At 38.4% G+C, this 24,632-nt stretch overlaps 3 protein-coding genes across 3 annotated transcripts; 2 read left to right on the forward strand and 1 right to left on the reverse strand.

The window, feature by feature from the left end:
- Nucleotides 1–404: 404 nt before the first annotated feature.
- LOC135473040 (serine/threonine-protein kinase PLK4-like) lies at nt 405–8,705 on the forward strand. Its single transcript, XM_064752820.1, has 18 exons — nt 405–558; nt 975–1,070; nt 1,295–1,390; nt 1,678–1,792; nt 2,373–2,485; nt 2,677–2,765; nt 2,979–3,270; nt 3,428–3,705; nt 4,001–4,916; nt 5,083–5,187; nt 5,445–5,581; nt 5,816–5,931; nt 6,081–6,214; nt 6,414–6,508; nt 6,756–6,849; nt 7,115–7,258; nt 7,530–7,636; nt 7,842–8,705. The coding sequence occupies exons 1-18, from the start codon at nt 523–525 to the stop codon at nt 7,951–7,953; spliced, it is 3,075 nt and encodes a 1,024-aa protein (XP_064608890.1). The 5' UTR covers nt 405–522; the 3' UTR covers nt 7,954–8,705.
- Nucleotides 8,706–9,944: 1,239 nt separating this feature from the next.
- On the reverse strand, nt 9,945–16,104 carry LOC135472632 (PDZ domain-containing protein 11-like). The gene is made up of 7 exons (XM_064752233.1): nt 15,912–16,104; nt 14,836–14,922; nt 14,199–14,255; nt 12,904–12,951; nt 12,026–12,073; nt 11,328–11,388; nt 9,945–10,659 (listed from the first exon to the last, which is right to left on the reverse strand). The coding sequence occupies exons 1-7, from the start codon at nt 15,999–16,001 to the stop codon at nt 10,595–10,597; spliced, it is 456 nt and encodes a 151-aa protein (XP_064608303.1). The 5' UTR covers nt 16,002–16,104; the 3' UTR covers nt 9,945–10,594.
- Nucleotides 16,077–22,122, forward strand: LOC135472631 (small ribosomal subunit protein eS1). The gene is made up of 7 exons (XM_064752230.1): nt 16,077–16,199; nt 17,297–17,400; nt 17,824–18,011; nt 20,340–20,465; nt 21,002–21,084; nt 21,317–21,426; nt 21,926–22,122. The coding sequence occupies exons 1-7, from the start codon at nt 16,138–16,140 to the stop codon at nt 22,039–22,041; spliced, it is 789 nt and encodes a 262-aa protein (XP_064608300.1). The 5' UTR covers nt 16,077–16,137; the 3' UTR covers nt 22,042–22,122.
- Nucleotides 22,123–24,632: the final 2,510 nt, after the last annotated feature.

Consider the following 24,632-nt stretch of genomic DNA (forward strand, 5'->3'; position numbering starts at 1 on the left):
CGCATGCGAAAGTCAGCAGGTTGTAATAAATATCAAAATATTTATAATTTTATTTGTTTCTTATAAACATTTGATGTTATATTTATAGTAAATGGACCTTAGTTAGGTTATTAAGTCAGATGCACGAGTACAGCTCTTCAAAAGCAGAAATGTCTTTTATTTTTTTTGCATTTCCTTTTTTTCTCAACCAAACGGTCGTTAATTACACAACAATAACACCTTTATTCAATAAAACAATCAAGGTGATAGTATACTTTACTACCTTTTTGATGCAAACCGACTAAAACTCAAAGACGACTCAGCAGGGTTTTGTCCAATCACGTTAGAACGAGGCCTTTTGTCCGGTGCTCACATTGACCTGTCAAGTCGAGGCGCGTCTTTTCCAAACGTTTGAAAGTGAATGCTATAAGATGAGAGCGATGGACTTGTTGTGACATTACCCTTGACTAGCTTCGATCAGGCAACAAATCAAACACCTTATCGATGAAAACAAGTGTCTGATCAAGATTTACACGCTATACGATGGCTGATTTGTTCGGCATGGGCGAGAAAATCGAGGTAGGTGCATCACAAATATCGTTTGTTGTGTTGTTGTTGTTGGACTTAACATGCCTGGTCGTGATCTGGTATATCCCGCTCTAAAGATTGTCCGTACGATCAGTGTTGCACAACTTGAACAGAGTTTTCCGACTTTGTTAATGTAAAAATTCATGTTTCACTTTTGAGAACGACAAGGTGGAACGTTCCAAAGTGTTGTCATATTTCTACCGGTGTTGTGCACTTGTGTATTTTCAAGAAACACAGTAACTACAGAATGCCGTCACCTGGAATATGTCATGTAAACATATTGACACATGTGCATGCTGTGATTTGTAGCTTTATATTTCTTTTTCTTTCTTGCTGTTGCATCCTTGCTTCAATATGATTGTCTACTTTGATGTCACAATAACATACTTATGCAATTTACATTTCAGGATTATCAGGTTTTGAATCTCCTGGGGAAAGGTGGATTTGCCTGTGTGTACCGAGCAATTTCCAATAAGACAGGACAAGAAGTAGGAATTAAAATGGTACGCATTTAGCCTATTTTAAGATTTAATTTCAAACAAATTTAATACGCAAATTTTAAAGGAAATATTAAGTTGAAATGTTTACAGATACTGACAGGAGCTAAAATACATACATGTAAGTCTGCTGAATACTTAAATTTTGCACTGTTAAATATCTTTCTTCTTAATGCAGTTTTTATGACTATGTACTCTATAATTTTGTACTGGTTGTTTATTTTTACTAGATTGACAAGAAACTAATGAAAGCTGCTGGAATGGTTGCTAGAGTGAAAAAAGAAGTAGAAATTCATTCCAGATTAAAGCACCCTTCAATATTAGAGGTATGTCAAGACAGGTTGTTCCACATCTCCTGCTTCATTATGGATAGTTTTTTTATTGCAAAAATAAAAGTAGCACATATACTTTTTGTATATATAATTATCATGCATAAGTTGCCATTGCCTGGAAGTCAAGTAACACATCACAGTTAGTCATGTAATTTAATTAATATTCATTAAGATTATGAGATATTCAAGATAAAAGAGTACTTGCAAAAAGGTGTTTGTTAGATGATTTTCTCAAATAGATGAATTTGTTATGAACACCTATTGCTTTGTTTCATTTACAGCTGTATAATTACTTTGAGGATAGCCATTATGTGTACTTGGTTCTGGAGTTAGGTCACAATGGGGAACTGCACAGATATTTGAAGAATAACTGTAAAGTGCTAACTGAGGATGAGGGTGAGTAACATTCCTGGTGTATTTCTCATGCAGTTTAATTAGCGCACTAATTAGTGAGATTCCATAGATCAAAGAACAGGTCAACTGATGGTCAAGTAATGAGAGTTCAGGCATGCCCTGGTTACAGCAGCATGTTAGGGCATATGTAATAACCCCACCCCACCTACCTACCCACCTATGTACTCAACAGAACAATAGCTTACCCTTATCCCACTCCCCCTCCCAGATATAAACTCACACTGTTATGTACATGTTGTGTGATATATTCTTCAGTGTAGGCACAGGTTTCAGCATGATTTTCCAATTTCCCTTATTTAATGCCATCCGCAGATTAGACTAGGTCAGGTCATAGGTCAGCCACATTGGGGTAAGGTCATATTAAGAGATAACATTCTTGAAAAAGTACACTTCATGATAAAATATACTTTACTTAGACTATTTTTGTGGGATAATATTGTGGTTTACAATTTAAGCATTTTTAAAAAATTTTTTATTTAATATTTTTTCATTATAAATTGACATTTAGTTAACAACTTGCCTAACGTGTATTTATGTATATATTTATATCTGATCTTTCCAGCTCGCCATTTCATGAAGCAAATTGTCCAGGGATTACTTTACCTTCATTCACACGGCATTCTTCACAGAGACCTGACTTTGGCTAATCTGTTACTTACTCGAGATATGAATGTCGTAAGTACTCTTTGAAAGTATAAATATCATCTTATCTACGAAAGTTTTTTTGAAGCCTACATCTAAGTACTAACCCTCCACAGTAAGAGTAAGAAGTGGCCTTTACATGGTCAGTCATATGTTAGATTATGGTGTTTCATTTTGTGTTCGACAGCAGGCTAACTGTGACCTATACTTGTTTTTGTTTGTAGAAAATAGCAGACTTTGGTCTGGCTACTCAACTCAGCGTACCAGATGAGAAACACTTCACCATGTGTGGCACACCAAACTATATTTCACCGTGAGTAGTACGAGTTGACATTTCTCAGTTGGTGAAAACTGCAAACTATTAAAGTACACTTTCTTATTTGTCAGTTGGTATTCTTACTGAACTACTGCTGTACTAAAACAGTGGGACAGTCTGCAAGTCCTGTTCCCACAACTTTCTCTTATGCCCAGAGTATTCTTTGGTTGACAGTTTGCACTCAGCTTAACACACTTGATTATGTTGCAGTGAAGTGGCCATGAGGACAGCTCATGGTCTGGAGGCAGATGTCTGGTCCCTAGGCTGTATGCTATACACCTTCCTGGTGGGGAAACCCCCTTTTGATACAGATGCTGTGAAGAGCACCTTGAACCGAGTGATATCAGCAGAGTATGAGTTACCAGATCACCTTTCACCAGAGGCAAAAGATCTTATCCAGTCATTACTGAAGAAAAATCCCAAGGAACGTCTTTCTTTGGGAGGCTTTATGGACCATCCTTTCATGACCAAAGAAGTAGATTTTAAAAATAATTCAAATCAGGTAAGAATTTGGATTAAGAAACCTAATTTTATGTCATTTTCGTTATTTTCTTATATCATTCATTAGTGTATGGGGCTCATGCCTTAATTTTTTCTGTAAATTCCACAATTTATTTTCGTGAAACTTGGTAGCTAATTCAGTACATTTTCCTTTTTAGCATTCTGTGGAGGCTTCCATGGACAGTGGGAGGGGCACGATGGCCACAACAACATCATCATCCAGAGTGACCACTTACAGCAAACCTCAGCCTGTCATGGCATTCCCCTTTAAAGACTGGCAGAATCAACTTCCGGTGAAGAAAGACACAGATCACACAGGGAGCTCAAATGGATCATGTGAATTCAATGTGTTTCACAAGCGAGTGAAGCCCCCCAGCCCTCACACTCACCGCACAGGCCGACAACCTCCGTCTCCACCGGTCAGACTGCGAGACAGGTATGTTCACCACAGCACCATGCTCCAATAACCTTCTGATAAATTAACTGTCAGTATCTCACAACAAACAAGCTTTGTTTTGTTTACTTTGTTTGACATCTCAGGAGGACCAATGAGTTAGCTGGCTGTACTGTAATGATTAGTGTGACAAACATTTCAATACTTAAGATGCCACAAGGCTCTGTTCTGGATAGTAGTGTCTAAGGTTATGAGAGAAATCACATCATCTCTTGTCATCTGTGCAGGTATGAAAGTATGGTTTCTTAATTGCATGTATGACAATGTTTTGTTGTAGTGAGACAACTGAACTGAAGAGACACATATCAAGATCCACAGGTCAGTTGCATAAGGAGGGCCTGACTGACCCCACCCAGCCAAGATCACAGGCCCCACACCGATGCTTCCAGAGACGCCCTGCTTCGGCAGATTACAGACTCAGAAAACCCAGTGTAGATGCCACCCATGCCCAGCCGACCCATGCTGCCGAGTTTGACCCCTCTAAGTACCAGGATGGGTCACATACCCCCAGCTCTTCTGGATGGTCGTGTGGATCGTATCAGAGTGGTCACCACCACATGAGGACGAGTCCTGCTCACAGGGCTGCCTCCGATACCAGCAGCTCCAAACATTACTCAGGAGTCTCCTCCCAGGACAGTGATGAATATTGCCTTGAACCAACCAAACGCGTGCTCCAGTTCAACCCAGAGTTGTCTCCCCCGATGAGAGATTGTCACCAAAACCACTGGAGTCAGAGGTCAGACTCTGCTCCCTCAGAATCTGGCAGCATTAGTTCTCATGGGGAATTTACCCACACACATCCACATGCTGCTAACCACCACTACCCAGATACACGGCACAATCTCTATCAGCAAGCCTTCCAGCACCAGACCAGTGTGGATGACACCCGCTCACAGAGCGACACATCTAAGGGCTCTGACACTCTCAGTGCCTCGGAATCCAATCCTCAGTTTTTACAGACATGGCCCCGCTCCACAGAGGCCTGTGGACAGTTTAACCCTAATCATTGGCAGACACAAAATAGGAGCCCAACCAAAACTTGCCAGTCCTTACATGAGAATTCAGCGGTGAAAGAGGTACAGGAGGTCCGCCAGGCACAAGCAGCTTGTGTCAGCAGTGGAATTCGCAAGGTTGTCTCCCCTGTTGAGTCGGTGCGGTTACGTCCCATTCGACAGAGAACAAGAAATGCCATTGTAAGTGTCTTATGATTGTTGTCATTGTTTTAGAAAAAAAATAATAATAAGTGTAGATGTCTACCAAAGTGTGAGTTTTGCTCAAATTTGTGAATCTGTGAGATATATTTTTATTCAATATTCATGTTGTGATGATGTTTCTAATTATTATTTTCACGGTCTTCAGGTGAACATCATGGAGAATGGTGAAATTTGCCTTGAGTTCCTGCGAGTGAAGGATAAAGAGGAGCGGGTTATTGAAGTGTTTCATATCTCATCTGATGGCTTACAGGTAGGTCACCAAACAAACCTCTGTCAGACGGCCTATGACCTGTCGTAGCATATTTAATTTCTGCCATCCACTTTGGTTTCGTAAGCATTAAAGTTGTCTTTGTAAACACATGAGTACTTTCAGTTGTTCACACATTGGTATGTTTGTCACTGTCAAAAGTACAAGTAAATTTTCTAGTCTACACAATAATGAACGAATGTATACTTCCTCAGCCAGTTGATTGTTTTGTCATAAATTGTTTGCCTCTCTCTCTGCAGGTGGCTGTATTTCAGCCTGGTTCAAGTCGGGGAGTTGTTGTTGGTGACAAACCAATTCCTGTCTCTCCAAACTGTAAAAGGTTCACGTTTGACAATCTCCCACAAAAGTACTGGAAGAAATACCAGTATGCAGCAAGGTAAAAAATATAGTAAATTACTATAATGATAAATTATGTGTAAATATTTGATTTGTACATTTAACCTGTCTATGCTGATAGCTGTGTATTATATCAATAATCTTTTTTTGCTGCAGCTAAGTATGTATGTCTTTTATCAGACATAACCGTATTATAAAATTCTGATAATGTTTCTGATGATGTTTTTTTCTTTAACAAATTTTCCTTCATTTTTACATGTTTTTGATATTTCAGATTTGTGAGCCTGGTAAAGTCAAAGACTCCCAAAGTGACATTGTACACCAAACGAGCCAAGTGTATGTTGATGGAAAATACACCTGACGCAGACTTTGAGGCAGTGTTTTATGATGGTAAGCAGCAGAATGAATTTCTCAAATTTTATCTAATACAATTTACTGGCATACTTCTGATTGATGGTTTTAATTGTTTCCCCTTCACTTTAGTATTATGACTTCTTCCCATCTTCAGTTATTGATACTCAGGATTTTATTGATTGTAGGTGCCAAAGTGAGTGCTAATTCCAAACACATTCGCATCATCGAAAAGACTGGAACCTCATTGGTTTTGGAAAGTGAACAAAATCAACAGCATTTAACTGAAAATACCAAAAGTATGTTGGACTACGTTAAAAAGGTAAGACACAACTTTCCTTGTTTTTTTATGCTTTTGAGAATCACCTGAATCGTACTAATGTAATTGAAAAATTGGTAAAAAATTGGCTATTTCCTCCTACATTGAGGAAATCCTCTCTTGATATATACACACAGATATGTATATTTATGCGACTGCCCATCGATAACATGGTCTTATGTTGTTTTGCCTTCTGTTTCAGTGTCAGAAGCAGTGTACAGACCTAGAGGCAGTTCTCACCACCACACAGGCACATTGTGTTCTCAAGGAACAGATGTTCCCCATAATAATTGGAAGGTGTGTACCAGTTTTATAACGGAACAAGGAATTTTATTCTCCTGTCTCCTGTAGTTCATTGAAATTTTGGATGTCCTAATCTTTCATTATGGTTTATATACAGCTGAAGAGTAATCAGTCAACAAATATTATGTTTTAATCCTAACAGATGTTTACTGTCTGTTTAGTACAAGTATCATATTGCTTTAGATATCAGGTATCTTAATTAATGTTTAATACATCTTATGGATTTTTCTCATCTTTACAGGCGACCAAGCTCTGTGTCATTAAGCCCCACCAAAACTGGATGCAGCGTTCCTCAGAGCTCACCCACAGTTGTTACATCTCCTAATCCACCCACGGTATGCACCTTTGTTCCTGATTATGTATTGATTAATCACATTACATTCCTAGTACAGTAATAGCTTAAACATCACAGCTATCCCCTAATATTAATTAGATTTAATCAGCAATCCTTAATTTGCAGATTGGTGAATTTGTTCATGAATAAATTATAACATAACCCATGATGTGTGTAACTGCAGTGAATGCTACAAAGCATTACACCCTCATTTCTGCTGTTCTTTACCGACGATGTGAATAATAAATGATGTTCTTGTATACCAGATGTCCTCCTTTGATGGGACGGTGTTATCGGCCGCGTCGTGCAGAACAGCTGGTCAGTCATCAGTATCAAGTCAGAGCTCCCAAGCCTCCAAACGAGATCTCACTAGGCAGGTCTATGTCAACAACATAGGCTGGGCTGTACAGGTAATAACATTTATACGATAAAGAACTACTGCTGAAAGTTTAAAGCTTTAGAGCCCATGTATTATAATCAGTTATACTTAATAAACATGTAGAGGCATTGGAGCCTATTTTAATACCACCTGATTTATTTGTTTGAAAATGTGGGGCTATGGAAATAGTCTCAATATATGAGTATTTTTACATAAAACCAAAGGTAGATATTTAAAGATGAACTTGGAATAGCAACAGACTTGTCACCGGATTAATTTTACTCTGTGTTTTTGTCTTGTAGCAACCAAATGGTGAAATCTGGGTGCGGTTTAACGATGGTACGCAGATCGGTGTGAAATCCTCAGTGACCTGTATCAAGTATGTGGATCAGCAAGGAAACCTTCACAGGTGAGATTTTTACAATATCAGTCAGGCACATAACGAAACAATAAATGCAATAGTTCCTTTCCCATCTTTGCTAGAAAAGTTAGTATATCATATAACTATATCATATTACAGCCCACCATAAACAGGCCAATTGTCCATTACATTACAGTAGAGTTCAACGAAACTCAGTTCTTTGCATTGAATATTTTTGGTCTTTTTTATGCAGGTTTCAAGAAACAGATATGTTACCAGAGACAGTGAAGAGAAAGTTGGAGAAATTACCAGTTGTCCTGGAACATTTGCTGTCTGTGGGAGCCATAAGAAACAGTTCTCAGTAGTTATTCTCAACTCTCTTGTATAAGTCAATTCATAATTGACTCAAAGGGCAGCTATTTTGCTATCTGTGATATTTTCAAAGTGTAGTTAGACTTTTACGAAATTAGCATCAATACAAGTTCCTATTCACTTTTGTTCAGATGAGTATTATTTACAGCTAGTGCTTTAACCAGTAATTTTGCACAGAATGTAATATATATTTTAATTCAAAAATATTTTCACCTTGTACATTTGTAAAAATCATAAAGTACTAAATTTTTAAGATGATTAATTTTTGAGAAGTTTTAATTTTCAAATTTTTAAAAAATTCCATTTCTATCTCATTGTTTCCTCTCACTTCATCTCTCACATCATTCTACTGATAATTGGACACCTATTTTTAATGGCATAAGGCATGCTTTTTTTATAAACTATTTCTCCCATTTTCATTCAACTTGGGCATTATTGAGTTTTCAGTCATGTATTAAGGCAATTTGGTGCAAGAGAATGGCCTGCATTTTATTTGTTTTTGTCTGACTTTATCCAGCTGATCCCAGTTAACAGCTCCTTCCAGATGTTATTTTCATGTATTTCATCTTACTTTCGTCAGCATCATCAATTTCGGAGGAAGGAGCTGATTATAGCTGAAACGTGTAGTCATTTACATAATTTACACTATGAAGATTTTTGAACATATATTGATGTTATGTGAAAATTTATTTAGCTAGACGGATAGCTATTGTTTTACCTTTGAACTACACTGAAAATGCTCAAATGGTGGTGTATATATGTACATATGTGTGTATATTAATAGCTGTCAATCATGGTCAAACTGTCATTGATCTTTTGTATGGATGAAATACAATAAATGCATGCAAGAAATTAACTTTGGCAAATTTCTTCTTTGTCTGACATGATTAGTTAGTCTTCTACTTGAAAATAGATGTAATGCCTGGTTGTGTTTAATAGCATCCCTAGTCTTAACGCAGCATTTAGAGGCTGGGTTAAGAAACGGAAAAGGCAGAAATCTTAAGCCATGATTGTGTGGAAACATTAGTGTTGTCAGTCATACCCTTACTAGTTGTGGAATTGCAGTTTTCAGGAACACATGCATTAGTAGCTTTATTTTGGTAATATCCAAGTAGTACATCCTCCGTGCAGGCTGGTCTTGATGAGATATTTATAGTGCTACCTCACTGAATACTAAGTCTAAGACACTAGGACCCAGCTCAAAAGTGCATTCGCACTTAAGCCAGGTATTAACTCTAGCCTGGACTAAAGTCCTATTAGGTCTGTATTAGGCCAAGACTGGTATCAAGATTTAAGCCTGGGTTAACTTTTAACACACATTTGAACAACTGGTCCCTGTGGCAGGATTCACTAAGCATAGCATGGTGTAGATCTGAGATCTGTTTAATTCTTCCAAGCTTAGCTTTCAGAAATGTGGACGCTATACTGGGAACATGGCCAACCGAACTACCACACCAACAAGCACTGTGGCCGTTATGTCACCATGGCACATACATGTATGTGCTTGTAACAGTTTGTGAATCTGGCCCCAGACATGTTGATGAAGTCCCATCACACTATTCTGGGACAACCTGGGTCTGACTGACCAGTGCTTTGTTTATCTCCTTAGTACATCAGAGCATGGAAATACCAGAATTACATGACCTCTCTCGAACTGGACACAAGATCTATTGTTCTGTAACCGTAATACAAAGTTGATGATGTCGTTCTTTCCAACTTGATGGCGACGTGTTTGTACAGAGTACTTACGTTTGACATAAGGTACATCCTCATTGCAAGAGTGAGGTATATGAGCCTTGAGGACAATTTATTTTATTTGAGTGGTGTTTTGTTTATTTATTTGAATGGTGTTTTACGTTGTACTCAAGAATATTTAACTTATACACTGGCAGCCAGCATTGTGCAGCGAGGAAACTGGGTATAGCACAGAGAGCCCACAATCATCCGCAGGTTGCTGACTGACCTTCCCACGTATAACTAGTGTTTTATGTCAGTCAATATTTCATTTATACACATGCAGCCTGCATTATGGCAGGAGGAAACCAGGTCTCCTGAGCAATTACACTTGAAGAATATAATGGTCAAGTCCATTTGACAATCTCTGCTTGTAATAACAAAAAAATAGGGCAGAAAGGAGACAACATCAAGAAGTTTCTTTTTCACTCCATTTTACTTAAAAACGCTTAACACAAAGCTCTAAAATCTTTAAGTACAAAAAAAGGGTTGTCATGTACCTAAATGTACAGCAAGACCTCAAAATGTCCCTCTTATAAATTCTCTGGTATGAGGAGAAAATTGAAAAAAAAAATATGCAAAAACTGTGACATCTGACAAAAATGTGATGACACGCATTCAGGGTCTTTGTTAAGTGAATGGTTAAAAAAATGTATTTTGTCCTGACTGTCATGATATATACTCTACCCACACTATTCATTTCGATTCCTGCTCGACAAGATCTTCTTGTCACTGGAAGACACTGAGATAGAAAAGAGAGCATCCTGAATATTCCTAATTCATTATGTATTCTTGTGGAGGTGGGAGCATTGAGCTAGAGACAAATGTCAGACATGAAAGGAGCATGTATGTATGTATGTATATATATGTAGATATTAAACTAAGAATGAGTTTGGCATGTCATCTTCGTCCAGAGTTCTGCATTGCTGCGATGAATCGTGTCTTGTCATATGTCCTATCATAACCTGAAATAGCAGAAAATATTGTAATTAACCATTAGTACTTGCCCAATAAAACAAAAAATATTCACAAGTCAACTGTGTTATGCCACTTTCCATTTGCAGCTGATTGTGAGGTCTGCAACAGACCTGGCATTATGATTTTATCATGACAATGCACTGCAAAGATGTTATTGAAAGATGTTGAAATTTTGTATGACAAATAGCCACTTTAGAACATAATTCAGATACCTGACACACAGTTGTTTGGGATAATTTTCATACACATGTATAAGGCTGACCATGTCAATCTCCATAGGCTATACACTCACTACAAATTGAAGGCTTTCACAAAACTTTGTCAAATCCAAGAGACTATACAACCACTCTGCCTAAAAGCAATGGCATCATGAACTGAGATACATAATAGGTTTGATTACCATATGGTGAAGGAATATGAGGTTACACGCATTTGAATTAAAAAAGTGCGCTCTTTCGTCAAAGAACTGATTTCTTGTGATAGCCACTTTTAAATTTGTATCTTTCAACATTGCTTAAAAGTTCCTTGCAATTGTTTGCTAAAAATTTTGTTACCTGATATGTTTTCTGAAAATCAAATTGCCTTTTCCTGTCATTTCAAACTGGCCCTGTTCTTATTAATAAAATAATAAAATTTCTTGTACTTTATTACTTACCATAGGGGAAATATCGCACTGTCATCTGAACATCTGTTATTGTCTTCAATGTTTTCACAGCCTGTAAATTGTAACAAAATTTTTCAAATTGCACTATTAATAGATTCAATTTTCTTCAGTATGAATGCTTTGCAACCATGCACAGTTAATTCAGCAATATAAATAGTCTATCAACTATCAGCGTACAACTCTCAATGATATCACCAGTGACATGCCCAGCAATGAGGCCTGACAGAAAACAGCGGCACAAAACATCAGACTGGGTAAATGAAGAATTACCAATAATCGCAGAATCCAATGAAATATACAAAAACATGATTCAAAATTAGGTCTTTGGCAAACAAATTAGCATTTAATTTAAAATAATGAATTTTACAGTGAACAAGGGTGCCGTTCATTAAACCACGTTAATTTCCCATCAGTTTCAGTTTTGTGTGCATTTGTGAAAATGTGGCATACTTAGTCACATTACTTTTTGTCTGACATGGTCGCTTCCACTTCCCAATGCTGTAAACTATGGCATACTTTTGGTCCATAGACTTCTGCAGCCATATAACTACATATTCTAGCTGCCCATCTCAATCAATTGGTATGAAAACAAATAATATTTACAACAACCTTTCAAATTATTCAAAATAGCCATTTTCAGTTCGTTTTAAGTGGATTTTTTCTTTAGCAACTAGCAACAGAATACTTACATAGGCATGGTCTATGTTTTCAAAACTAATGTTATTAACAGCCAAGATCTGCAATGAGAAGAACACTCTTAATGGACTTTTTCATTCCATCCAACATTCAAGGGCTACTGAGACTGTTTTCTACATACAAAAATCATTGTGATATGACAGACTTTATGATAAAAGTGACATAAAACTCAAAGCAAATATATAAATGTATAAACCAATATCTTGAGGAAATACCATTCCATTGCTACACGCTGTGAGTTCAAGTCCAGCTCATGCCGGCTTTGTCTCTGATTGTTGTTTGGGTATGTTTTACCATCAACCTGCGTATGGTTGTGGGTTTCCCTCGGCTCTGCCTGGTTTCCTCCCACCATAATGCTGTCTGCCGTTGTATAAGTGAAATATTCTTGAGTAAGACATATAACACCAATCAAATAAATAAATAAATCACTGCTACACGATACTTACATCTGGCATGACCAACATCTGGCAATGAGAAACCTTGATAAACAGTACCATAGTAACACCTATATACGAGTTACAGCTGTTATTATTCTGATCTGCCGTACTCCTCACAGCGTACCCACCACATTCTACACTAATTTTACATCATTGCCACTATGAGCAATTTTTACACAGGAACATTGAGCAATGGGTTTTGAGAACAAGGCAACAATAATAGAAAAAAAACCTTGAACCTTTGTTTCTATTCATACTTTATACAAACACAGTCATATCCTCCTCATCTACATGCACAGCACAGGTTCTAAAGGTCAAACTTGTCTAGCAATAGCAATGATCTTGAGCGAGTGTAGAGAGAATGGTACATGCACTATGAGGAGTATGACGATAAGTACATCTATGCACAGACAAGGAAGAAAGCAGTCATTCACCTGGTCTCCCTCTTTTAACCCCAGTCTGGCAGCAACACTATGTGTGACCTGCAAGAAAATGACTTTTGATGATGTTGACAGTCAGGCAGCGAAACAAATTTCATAATTATGAGAGAAGGAGAAGAAACATACATTATGAAGACTTGAGTAAACCATATATAAACCAAAATATACGATAGTGTTGTAGTAATTCAGATATTTTTATAGGAGAGATTTTTCGAAAGCAAATGAGTGTTCATCTAGTTTATTCTCGGTTGGTCTGAACTAACCTAATTCTTCTAATTTTTTGGACAAACACTACTAGTGTTGAAAGTAGAATATTACCACCCTTTTCAAAGGTATGAATATGTTGTTCATTACATGGTCTAACCATGTGAGAAAAAAAGCAACTCAATAGTCCTGCTACAATTACATATAGCCGACCGGTTGTTCCAAAAATTAGAAAAAATAGGGTATATGGTGTGGTGAACATGTGGAAATGCCTCTCTCTCACACACGAGGTACTAAAAACTGTCAACTGACCATGATAGATCCAATATATTATGGATTGGAAATGCAATATTGTTTTGAGTATGTGGCACTTACATATAAACATAAGACTAAAGTAAACTGCATCTATGTACGCTGAATATGTTAAGCCGTATCCTACAAGTATACATATATGTGTCAAATGGCACAGTTTAATCAGACATCTACCAGGGGCTTCCGTGGCTGAGGTGGCTAGCATGTCAGCGTGGCGCCATGATCAGGGAGCCCCTCACCAATGTGGTCGCTGTGTGTTAAGTCCAGCTCATGCTGGCTTCTGTCTGGCTGTACATGAGAAGGTCTTCCAGCAGCCTGCGGATGATCGTGGGTTTCCCCAAGGCTTTGCCCTGTTTCCTCTCAGCATAATGCTGGCCACCGTCATATAAATGAAATATTCTTGCGTATGGCGTAAAACACCAATCAAATAAATAAATAAATCACACATCTACCACTTTGTCTCTGGGGATCCTCCCTGTTATGAGAGATAAAGGCACAAATATGTTAACAAATAGCTTCCAGTCCTGTCATTATCTTCAGTCTTATCCAGATCCCTCACCGCACAGGCCTTCTCTGCAAGTTCCTAGACAAACCAGCTAAAGCTACATAAAGACAAAAGTGCCTTTTCCTACATAGAAACGATGTGCTAAATTGTTCATCCTCTTGGGACAGGACCACAGAATGTGGACAATTTTGAATAAGCTCACCTTAGAGTGAGTGAGTGAGTGAGTGCTTGGGGTTTAACGTCGTACTCAACATTTTTTTTAGCTCACCTTAGAAATGTATATACCACAGTGATGCTCTTTACCACCTCTAATGTTGAAACCAAGCTAAAAGAAAAACACACACAAAGTTGTAACAAAAACCAAGAACACATTTTTTTTCTAAATGACAAGTGTTAACCATGGTCATCCTTAAAGAATTCTTTGCTGTGTGTAACCTGACCCTATCAGATAAAATCAGGTGGGTCAGTAGAAAATTTCCATTTATTTATTCTGGCTATGGAAAATATGGATTTTATAGAAATTTACATGGACAGAGAAATAACAAAAAAAAAAAAAAATTTAGAGTATAGGCTCTATTTTAGAGGGTTGGTTGGATTATGCCCAACAAACAACTTTTCAACAATGGTCTAACATGATCAGTTGCAATAGTTCAATATACTTAATATCAAGTTCACATTAATAAATGCAACTGAAATTCCAGTGGTTTGTGTATGTTTTTTTTTTTTCAGCCTTTATGGCGGGAATATTGTCGCCAGTGTTCATGTAAAAAATGTATAAATCTGTACATCCAGCTTTTTATGATGCTGTGAAAAAAAACAAAACATTAACAGTAAAAATGAAACCGACTACTAATAACACCTGAAGGCAAGGTTTTAACTTCAATAATTCATTACAGCATAATTACCTGATCTGCTTGAGAATGTCTTTGTAGCAACACTGTCCTAGGAAGAAACATAGTCAAGTCATTGTTATAATCCGGGTTGTTTTTGCGCTGAAAAACCACAAAAAAAAAACAAATTCATTAGAATTTGTTTTTGTAGAGCAGATAAAAACTTGTCATAATGACCTATATTTGACTGAGGCATGAAATCGGCTATGGACCTGTCAATCAATGTATACAACATATGACACATGGTTTCACTGACGCCAGAGTGCCAGTACAAACATAAACTTAGTAACAAGGAAACTAAGAACTTGCCTGCAGGAGACACATGAATGCCAAACATAAAGAGGTGAAGTCATGAATTTGGTAATTTATGGTGACTGATATGCACTAAGAGAATCAACGACAGAACATCCTCCTTGTGTTTTTGTGGTCTACATGTGTGGAAACCTGAGCTAAGACATCACCCCTAACATTTCCTTTAACACTGATGCTAAAACACAACACACTAAGTCATGATTTTTGTTATTTACGACATTTAATAATTACACAGCGAATCAATTTATTTATTTATTTGATTTATTTATCTATTCACTTATACGGCGGCGGCCCACGACCATCTGCAGAACAGCAAATCAATAACTGATTCTAATACATAATACAATAAGTCATGAATTTTGTTATTTCTGACATTTAATTATCACACAGCGAATTAACGAAGGCACATCCCCCTCGGGTCGTGGGGCTATGAACTTCAAGTCCAGCAGGCTCCTAAGGAATAAAGGTGAGGCCGCTAAAACTGTAGCACGCATATTTGTGGAGTGGGTGGGGGTGAGGGCAGCATTGTGGAACTTGAATGCAGAGGTTAGGTGTGGCGGTTGGTTTGGTGGATGTGGGGGGATAACTATCCCATTATGTTCTAGTTGCCATATGAATTCGGTAGTCAAGGGGATATTCACCATGTCAGTAAGTCCGATATTTACACTTTGGAGTGTAAACATGGTTGTCCACCTAAATTTTGGCATATTGCTATTGGGAGGGGTAGTCAACTTAGGCCTACTTAGAACAACAACAACAACACCTATTTCCAGTTTCACCTGTTCTGGTGGTATCCATAGGGGAGGTGGCTCATACGGAGGTAACTGGGCTTCAATGTATGCTGGTGCTTCGTGTCCATCAAAAGACATGGTTAATGGGGATCAGTAACTGTCAAAACAGTATCCACTCTTACGATGTCAACAACTCCAAGCGCCTGTCGGCTCTGATTTCCCGACGGCCTTTGCGTCAGCTCAGCGACTTCCTCTTTCCCTACTAGCAGCCATAATGGCGGTTGGCAAAAATAAACGTCTTACCAAAGGTGGCAAGAAGGGCGGTAAAAAGAAGATGTATGTCTAAATATATACATTTCCCAATAGTTTCATCATTTTACTGTCACAGACTAAGGCATGATGGATTATTACACGAATGATCTCAAAGTTATTTGATGGATAGTGACATGACCCTATCTGCCAAAACGCCTGTACTGCATGTGTCAGAACAACAACAACGGCATAATAACGGTGTTCTGCAGATTTGTTCAACACCTTTATTGATGCGGCATGAAGTGCAGGATAAAGTTGTTCACTATTCAAGTAGAGACCGGTTTCTTGTTAAAATTGTCAAGGGTTTTAAGCAAACTATAGTAACTATAGGCCTTGCATTTCTGAGTACAATGAATGTCTTTCTGTCCGGTGCGGTATACATCCTAATGACAAAAGCCTCAAAACTTTTAGGTGCCACCAGTTTGAGTCCTGGATTGTGTGCGGATGTCTTTGGACCTTTTTGGAATTGCTTGGCATCAGCGTCTTTGCCATGAATATGAAACAGGCCCAAAGATAACTGAAACTGACCTGATGATGGTAGCGCCCAGAAACGCAGTCCAAGATTGCTCTGACATTTTGTTTGACCAAGGATCATGCTCCTTTTAAACCTTGATGCTGTTGCCGTGGCAGTGTTTGTGGTGTTTGGGGCATGGTTGTGGTTGTATGGCCATATATTTGCTGACATTTACGTTTGTTACTTATTTGTATATCAGTTTCTTGCAAGCACAATGGCGGTCGCTTATCTATAAGCTGTGTGGGGCTGTGAGTATATAATGCTCAAACCAACCCGCTATACTGAGAGCCGCGACTTATTTGACAAGGATGGGTAACTGCATCAGGTTTGTAAATGGACAGCGCCATGGTGTTGGTTTGGGCCCATGCTTCGCCATACAGAATTTTACCAAGCCAGACCTGAGTGCAGTCTCTTGACTTCCAGAAGTAGTAAGGCTCATCAAGGAGTTTTGTACAGTCCTAAAGATGGACAGTGAACAGTGTTAGAAACATTTTTTACTATGATGTTAGACACATTAGAAGATACCTGGCTGGACACCAGGAGTTTTGAAATTCTGGCTAAATCTATCCACTGCACTGTATTTATGATTTTGTATGTATTTTTGTAGAGTTGATCCCTTCACTAAAAAAGACTGGTATGACGTGAAGGCACCATGCATGTTCAACATCAGACAAATAGGCAAGACTCTTGTCACGAGGACCATGGGAACAAGTAAGTACATGTAGGCACCTTCTGCCAAAGACTTGTGTTATACAAGTGGGAATCTCTGGAGTAAACACCATCAACTGAATAGGCAAATTTAGTCCCCCCCCCCCACTCAACTTCGTCTCCACAGAATATTTGTGGCATAATTTTCAAGCCGAAAACCATAAGTTAGGAAAACAGATTTAAGAAATCTATGTTTAACTTCTTTATGATGTACTTTTTATAAAGGTGTGGTGTGCAAGTCATTTTCCCTTGATTCAAGAAAATAGCCAATGATGAGAGAGATGATAGAAGTTCTAGAAAGAGAGGTATATCTGTTGTGTCTGCTAGCTTTACACAAACACAGTTCTCGTGTATGGATACTTGGAAGCTTGCATTATCTCGAGCAGCTTTTGAATTGATAGTAAATTCATCATATCCTCTTTACAGAAATTGCATCGGATGGCCTAAAGGGACGTGTGTTTGAGGTATCGCTGGCTGACCTCCAGAATGATGAAGTTGCATTCAGGAAGTTCAAATTGGTGGCTGAGGAGGTCCAGGGCAGAAATGTGCTGACAAACTTCCACGGAATGGATCTGACCAGAGACAAGCTCTGTTCCATGGTCAAGAAGTGGCAGGTGGGTGAGGAATGCTGTTAGTGATAGTATTGTAAGACTGGAGATAATGGCAAATTGTCCAGCTCTTCACATTATTGAAAAGTTAAAGTGTTATTTACATGGAAGTTTTGTCCTGTACCAAACAGTCTTGAGTATGGCGCAAAACACCAATGGAGTCAAATAAATCAAAATAATGTTTGGTGCTGGATGTTGTCCTTGTCCTGCTGCTTATTTCCAGGTATCAGAAATGAATGAGCTGCTTGGTGGGCAACTAAAAATGTGACAACTATTTGATCAGTGACTTGTCAGAGATCATTAGGAAAATGAATGCATTTTTAGCTCTTGTTACGAAGTAAGGAGAGGTCTCATGAAAGGTGGAAAGATGCTGTCGGTGGTGCTGTTTGGTTTAACTTTTTGGCCGATCATAAGATTGCAGTGGCCACACATAGTACCATAGCCCATCATCGGTAGTGATTTGCATATCAAAGACCAAGGGAGTTGTTTACCTCATAGCTCAACATTTCCTCAACCATTCACAGGGTTGCAGTTGTCACCCATAGTACATGGATTGCCAAGTGCAGTTCGCGGTATGCATATCAAAGACCTCTGCGGTAAATTTGTGCACGAACTCCCCACAGTGTATGTTACCACCACAATGATTTACAACTTCATATCATACAAAGTCACTGCTCTGCAAACCTTACAGTATAATCCTTTTAGCTTTTCTTGTTGATTTAATGGAAAGATCGTAGCACTATCTAATTAGGGTATGTGTGTATGGCAATCATTCTATTTTAATTGATGTAGAGGTCAACATTTGAACATTTTAATGACTTGAAAATTATGCAGTTTTACAAACTGCTCATTTAGGCCAACTACCGATATTCTATGAATGCCTTGTTATGGGTAGGTTGGATTTTTTTTTTTTTTTTTTTGATTGGTGTTTTACGCCGTACTCAAGAATATTTCACTTATATGATGGCAGCCAGCATTATTGTGGGTGGAAACCGGGCAGAGCCCGGGGGAAGGGTAGGATTGAAGTATTGTTTACATTGGCAGTATTGTTGTGTACATGAGCAGTACAGTTGTGTGCATGGACAGTACTGTTGTGTGCATGGGCAGTATTGTTGTGTGCATGGGCAGTATTGTTGTGTGCATGGGCTGTATTGTTTGGTGTTGTACAGATCCAATGCAGATTTTCAACACAAACATGGACTTGTACAATACCACTCCGTAATGTACCAAACCACTTCACAATGACCTATTTATTAAAATGCTGTCCGAGGACTTCAACTTCGTGACACTTTTCACGAAAAAAATTCTGCTGAACATAATAGAATCTACAGCATAAGCAGACTACTTACTGAATTCAAATTTTGATTCACATGATGCAATTGATGTCTTTCGTGTTTTATTTTTGTATTAACACAAAAGTTTGAGTACATGTCGGGATGATATATTCCTTGTGCGCTTTTGATCTTAACTTTTGTATTTGGAGGAATTTAGAAATCAACAAATAATGAAGTTTATTTCCCCATCCAAATTTCCTCTTCAGTGTGTACAAAAATGCGGAGAGCAAATGATAAACACAGCAGCGCCCCTCTCCCAGTGCTTTTAGTTTACACAGTTGCCTCCCATGTTGTGTACATGGGCAGTATGATTGTGTACATGGGCAGTACTGTTGTGTACATGGGCAATATGGTTGTGTACATGGGCAATATGGTTGTGTACATGGGCAGAACTGTTCTGTACATGGTCAGTACTGTTGTTTACATGGACAGTGCTGTTGTGTACATGGTCAGTACTGTTGTGTACATGGGCAGTGCTGTTGTGTACATGGTCAGTACTGTTGTGTACATGGGCAGTACTGTTGTGTAAATGAGCAATAAGGTGAATTACAAAATATAATTTATGCGCCAAACAAATGAAAGGTGGCCAGTGTCAGGAGTGTGTGTTTCAGCTGTCCTACGAGTGGTAGAATTAAACTTAACCTAATTCTTCAACCTTTTCACCCAGCACTGCCACCAATCTTTTAAAACATTCTGAGAGAACTATGGGGTGTAGAGAAGTAATTTTCTGAGTTTAGTGAAGCTTGCATCCTTAGTGACACAAACAAATCATTATTTATTTTCGTAATAATGGTAGGCATAAATTTCTCCAAAAAAAGAGCTTCAGCGGCTGCTAAGGTTGGGGATTTGCCATAGATCATAAAGTAATTCACATTTCTTCAGAAGTGAAGTTTTTATTTCTGTAAAGAGAAAGGAGTTACTATTCCCTCTAAATATGTACAGCTTTGTATTCCTTCAGAGGAGCTGATATCAGTTTGATCAAATGCTATTCTGTTCGCAGACGCTGATCGAGGCCCATGTGGATGTCAAGACCACAGACGGTTTCCTGCTGAGGCTGTTCTGTATTGGGTTCACCAAGAAGAGGCAAAACCAGATGAAGAAAACCTGTTATGCCCAACACACACAGGTAAACAAAAAAACAATCTGCAGTTTTAGAATCATTTATTAATGGACACAGGGTGTTGGTGAATGTTGTCGGACCAGACCATTCAGGCATGGCATGCTGACCGTTCTCCACTGTGAAGACTCTTTGCTAGAAAAGAGCATCACTATCTGTTAAACTGGTGTGTTGCATCTGACTTTGCTGCAATACAGTCCTTCAGCTGTGTTTTTTATGTACTATATATTTAGCCTCTTGTATTTCCTTGTTAATTTTGAAAAATGCCCGCAATGCATTGTTTACGAAGGAAGTGACACCAAATATTTATTTTTTTTTGTCTTCTGCTTTCACAGTCTCACCACTATGGTTGCTTTGTGTTCAAGTATAGCTCATGCTGGCTTCCTCTGCAATTGTGCAAGGGGAAGGTCCTGCAGCAACCTACGGATGGTTGTGGGTTTCCATTGGACTCCCACTAGAATGCTAGCTGCTGCTGTATAGGTGAAATATTCTTCAGCACAATGTAAAACACTAATCTAACAAATGAATAAATACTCTGTCAACAGGTCCGAGCCATTAGGAAGAAGATGGTTGAGATCATCACAAGAGAGGTGTCTTCTAATGACATGAAAGAAATTGTCAACAAACTGTAAGTGACATTTTGTAATAGTTCATTTTATGAATATTTCTACTTCAGTTTTGATTTGAGGTTGTCATATAGATGTAGCTTAATTAGCAGGAAGTCATACCGGAGGATTGTCACCTCTTTGGCGACAAAGAACTTATTGTTCTTTTGAAAATATACCGAAGTACATCTTACTGTACCAATAGCCCTAATGCATTTGCATGTTTGATTGGTTTGACTGTTGTCTCCTTCACAGTATTCCCGACAGCATCGGCAAAGATATAGAGAAGGCCTGCCAGGGAATCTACCCATTACACGATGTGTTTATCCGAAAAGTGAAGGTTTTGAAGAAACCTAAATTTGATGGTGAGATTTTCTGCACTTCTTGTTTCTACTTCCTTTTTAAAATTTGTGCAGCTGGCTTCCTCTCTGATCATACTGTCCGTGGGAAGTTCAGCTAGTGGATGGCTGTGGGTTTTCCCCGCTGTGTTTCCTCCCACAATAATACTGGCTGATGTGTTATAAGTGAAATATTTTTGAGCCTGACATAAAACACCAATCAAATAAATAATTGAAAATTGTGCAGTAATTATGTACAAGCACTTGTTTGTACAACTCGCTGATTTGATGAATTAAATTGTTTAATCATATAGTACCCAAGAGTGAATGGGTTTCATCTTATACTTGCCAAGCAGAGGCATAAATCTCCATGGAAAAAAAACATTACTTGTTTTTTACTTGGTTAGGGGAAGTTTTATCGATGAATTCATTATTTCAGATTTTTCTTTTCTCCCACATCGCTGTGCCTTAAACACAAGCTATTCCGTGCTGGATTATTAGAGCCATGTTGTTGTTGTTGTTTCAGTTGGCAAGCTTATGGAGCTACACGGTGAGGGTGGCACCAAGACGGTGGTAACAGAGACCGGGGAGAAAGTGGAGCGCCCTGAAGGCTACGAACCTCCGGTTCTGGAAACCGTCTAAACCCTTCACCCCAGGCTAACAAGCAGCACACAAACAACATCTTACGTGTACACATGGGAAAATAAACCAGTGTGAAGGAAACATGCTGATTTTCTGTTATCTCTGGTGTTATGGTACTGATATTTTGGTAATTGTTACGAGCTGGCAGATATGATATATATACATGTAGTATGCAGATGGTGGAAAGCAGTATTGCAAGAGAAACCTATTAAAATAAAAATAAGTGGAAATGAACTTTGAAGTTGATTAGAACAGTCAGCATTTGGAGCTTTCATCAACTCTTAAGAGGCACGAGATCCTTGGTCGATGGCCATTTCCAACTTTACGTAGTATTATTTTCCCTGTGCTGAAGTGGAAACACTTGTTGACAAAGCTTGTGGCATCAATTGAAACCATCCATCAGTGACACAGCTCCTTCAGTAGCTACTGGTCTTGAATAGAGTTTGTGTGGGCTACTTCCAAGTAACCTCTGTGACCTGTTGCTTATGGAAAAGTTTGCCTCTGTAAGGTGACAACAATTTTGTGTTTTTATCTGCGAGCTGACGCTACAAAGCCGAATATCCACAATTTTATTTTGTCTAATCTTCATGTTTTCTATGGCCTTTTGATCATGTTAATAATCAGCTGGAAAAAAATTTCTGGAATAGTTCACATTTTCAACAAATTAGATAATTTTCAAGCTTTATTTTTCAACATTCGTCTGACATTGGATTTATTCTGTCTGTAAAAAAGGTTATACTGGCGTGGCCAACTTGCCAAAGGTCAGTTTATCTACTCTATTTTACTTCACCCAAAATGTACCTGTAGGCTGTAATTATAAATGCCAAAAATTCTTGAGGATGGCATTAAGTCAGTGGCTACAAAGAGACAGGTTTTAGAGGATACGAGAAAAGGTACTATAAAACAAAAAGAATGGTCTTTTATGAAAAAAAAAGAAAAGAGGGAAAGCGGGACCATCTTAGCCCATAATTCAGGCTCTGCCCTGCTAAAGGCTCTTCTGACAGCTTTAACCTTTTACACCATCACAGCAGGCTACCAAATTTCCACACTTACTGATGGTTTCAAGCCATTTTTAAACACATCGAAGGAAGCTAAGCTTTTTGTACTTTCATGTGTTGGGCCAGCCACGTCATATACTAAAGTATATATAAAGGAAAAAAATGTGTATCTATCCTTTAATGCATCTATAGTATGCCAAAGGCACCTTGATAGAAAACCACTGGGACTTGAACCGTGGTAAGCAACATTACCGAGAAGTATAAACATTGACCTTGAAAACAGGAGAACCTATTTCATCTTCCAATCTCGAAAATAGTCAAGCTTGGCACTCCCTACCCAGCACTAAGAGGAAGTGAAAGTGTGTTAAGCATTTACAAGGTTACTGACAAAATATAAGAGTGAAATACTAAATTCAAAACTATAGAACTTATTAAAGGTATTAGGCAAGTTTAGGTCATTCTTCACTACTGTTATGGCTTAGTGGGCGTGACGGTGCAAGTCCTCCAATGTGGCATATCCAGGGGGCAGGTTTGAGGCAGATGGTAAACCTTCATTACTGGATATGAACTGGAGAGGGAGCTTCTGTCTTCCAGGTATTCATATGTGTGTTGAGTGGTCTTTGATTAACTTGAACAAAAATGTATCATATACTGTGTCTATATGATGTGTGGAATCGAATTTAGAAATTATCAATATCAGTTCTTCAAATTATCCGAACATGTGGCAGACATTACTTTTTTTTATCTATACTGCTGATAGATCAGCACATGGGGGCTTGCTTTACGAAGATATAACATACATACAGTACTGGTTTCCATGGAAGTAACGTGTCCACAGGTTAACAGCCAAGATATTGAAATGGCCCCAGACCGGGGCCATGAATGCCAAGTTTGATACGCTAGGGAGAAATAATTCTCCTGTCTGAAGCTTTACAAGTAACACATACTGTCTACGGCTTTGGTGCCCAAGCAAGATGATGATGTCTTTTGTTGCAGACGTCACAAACTGACTTACATAATGGTTTCATCGTTACCCAAGATTCATTTGTTTTAAGAAATTTATAAATCACCGACCTGTTTTGGAAAGATATTCATCTATGTAATTTACTAACCATCAATGAGAAAATGGCTAACGGCAGTATGATCGATTGGACCCTTATGTTGTTATCTATTGATTTATTTACTTGATTGTTGTTTAATTCCTACTCAAGAATCTTCAACTTGTCCATGGATGGTCAGTTTCATGGGTGGAAGAAACCAGAGTTCCAGGCATAAACCACCAACCTTTGGCAAGCTGACGTGTGCTGTACAGATATGCATACCATGTTAAAGGCAGACAAACCGTTTTCAACAAACATCAGATCACTTACCGTCACAAAGGGACCATAATTACGCTGAAGCAACAAAACGAAGCCCTCTCCGGCCTTACCTGGGGAGGTCTGCCAGCAACCTCCGGATGGTCGTAGGTTTCCACCGAGCTCTGCCCAGTTTTCTCTCACCATAATGCTGGTCGCCATCGTATAAGTAAAATATTCTTCAGTAAGGCATATAACACCAATCAAAAAACATAAATAAATCAAAACAGAGCCATAG

This window comes from Liolophura sinensis, chromosome 8, assembly GCF_032854445.1.
Source record: "Liolophura sinensis isolate JHLJ2023 chromosome 8, CUHK_Ljap_v2, whole genome shotgun sequence".
Lineage (NCBI taxonomy): Eukaryota > Metazoa > Mollusca > Polyplacophora > Chitonida > Chitonidae > Liolophura > Liolophura sinensis.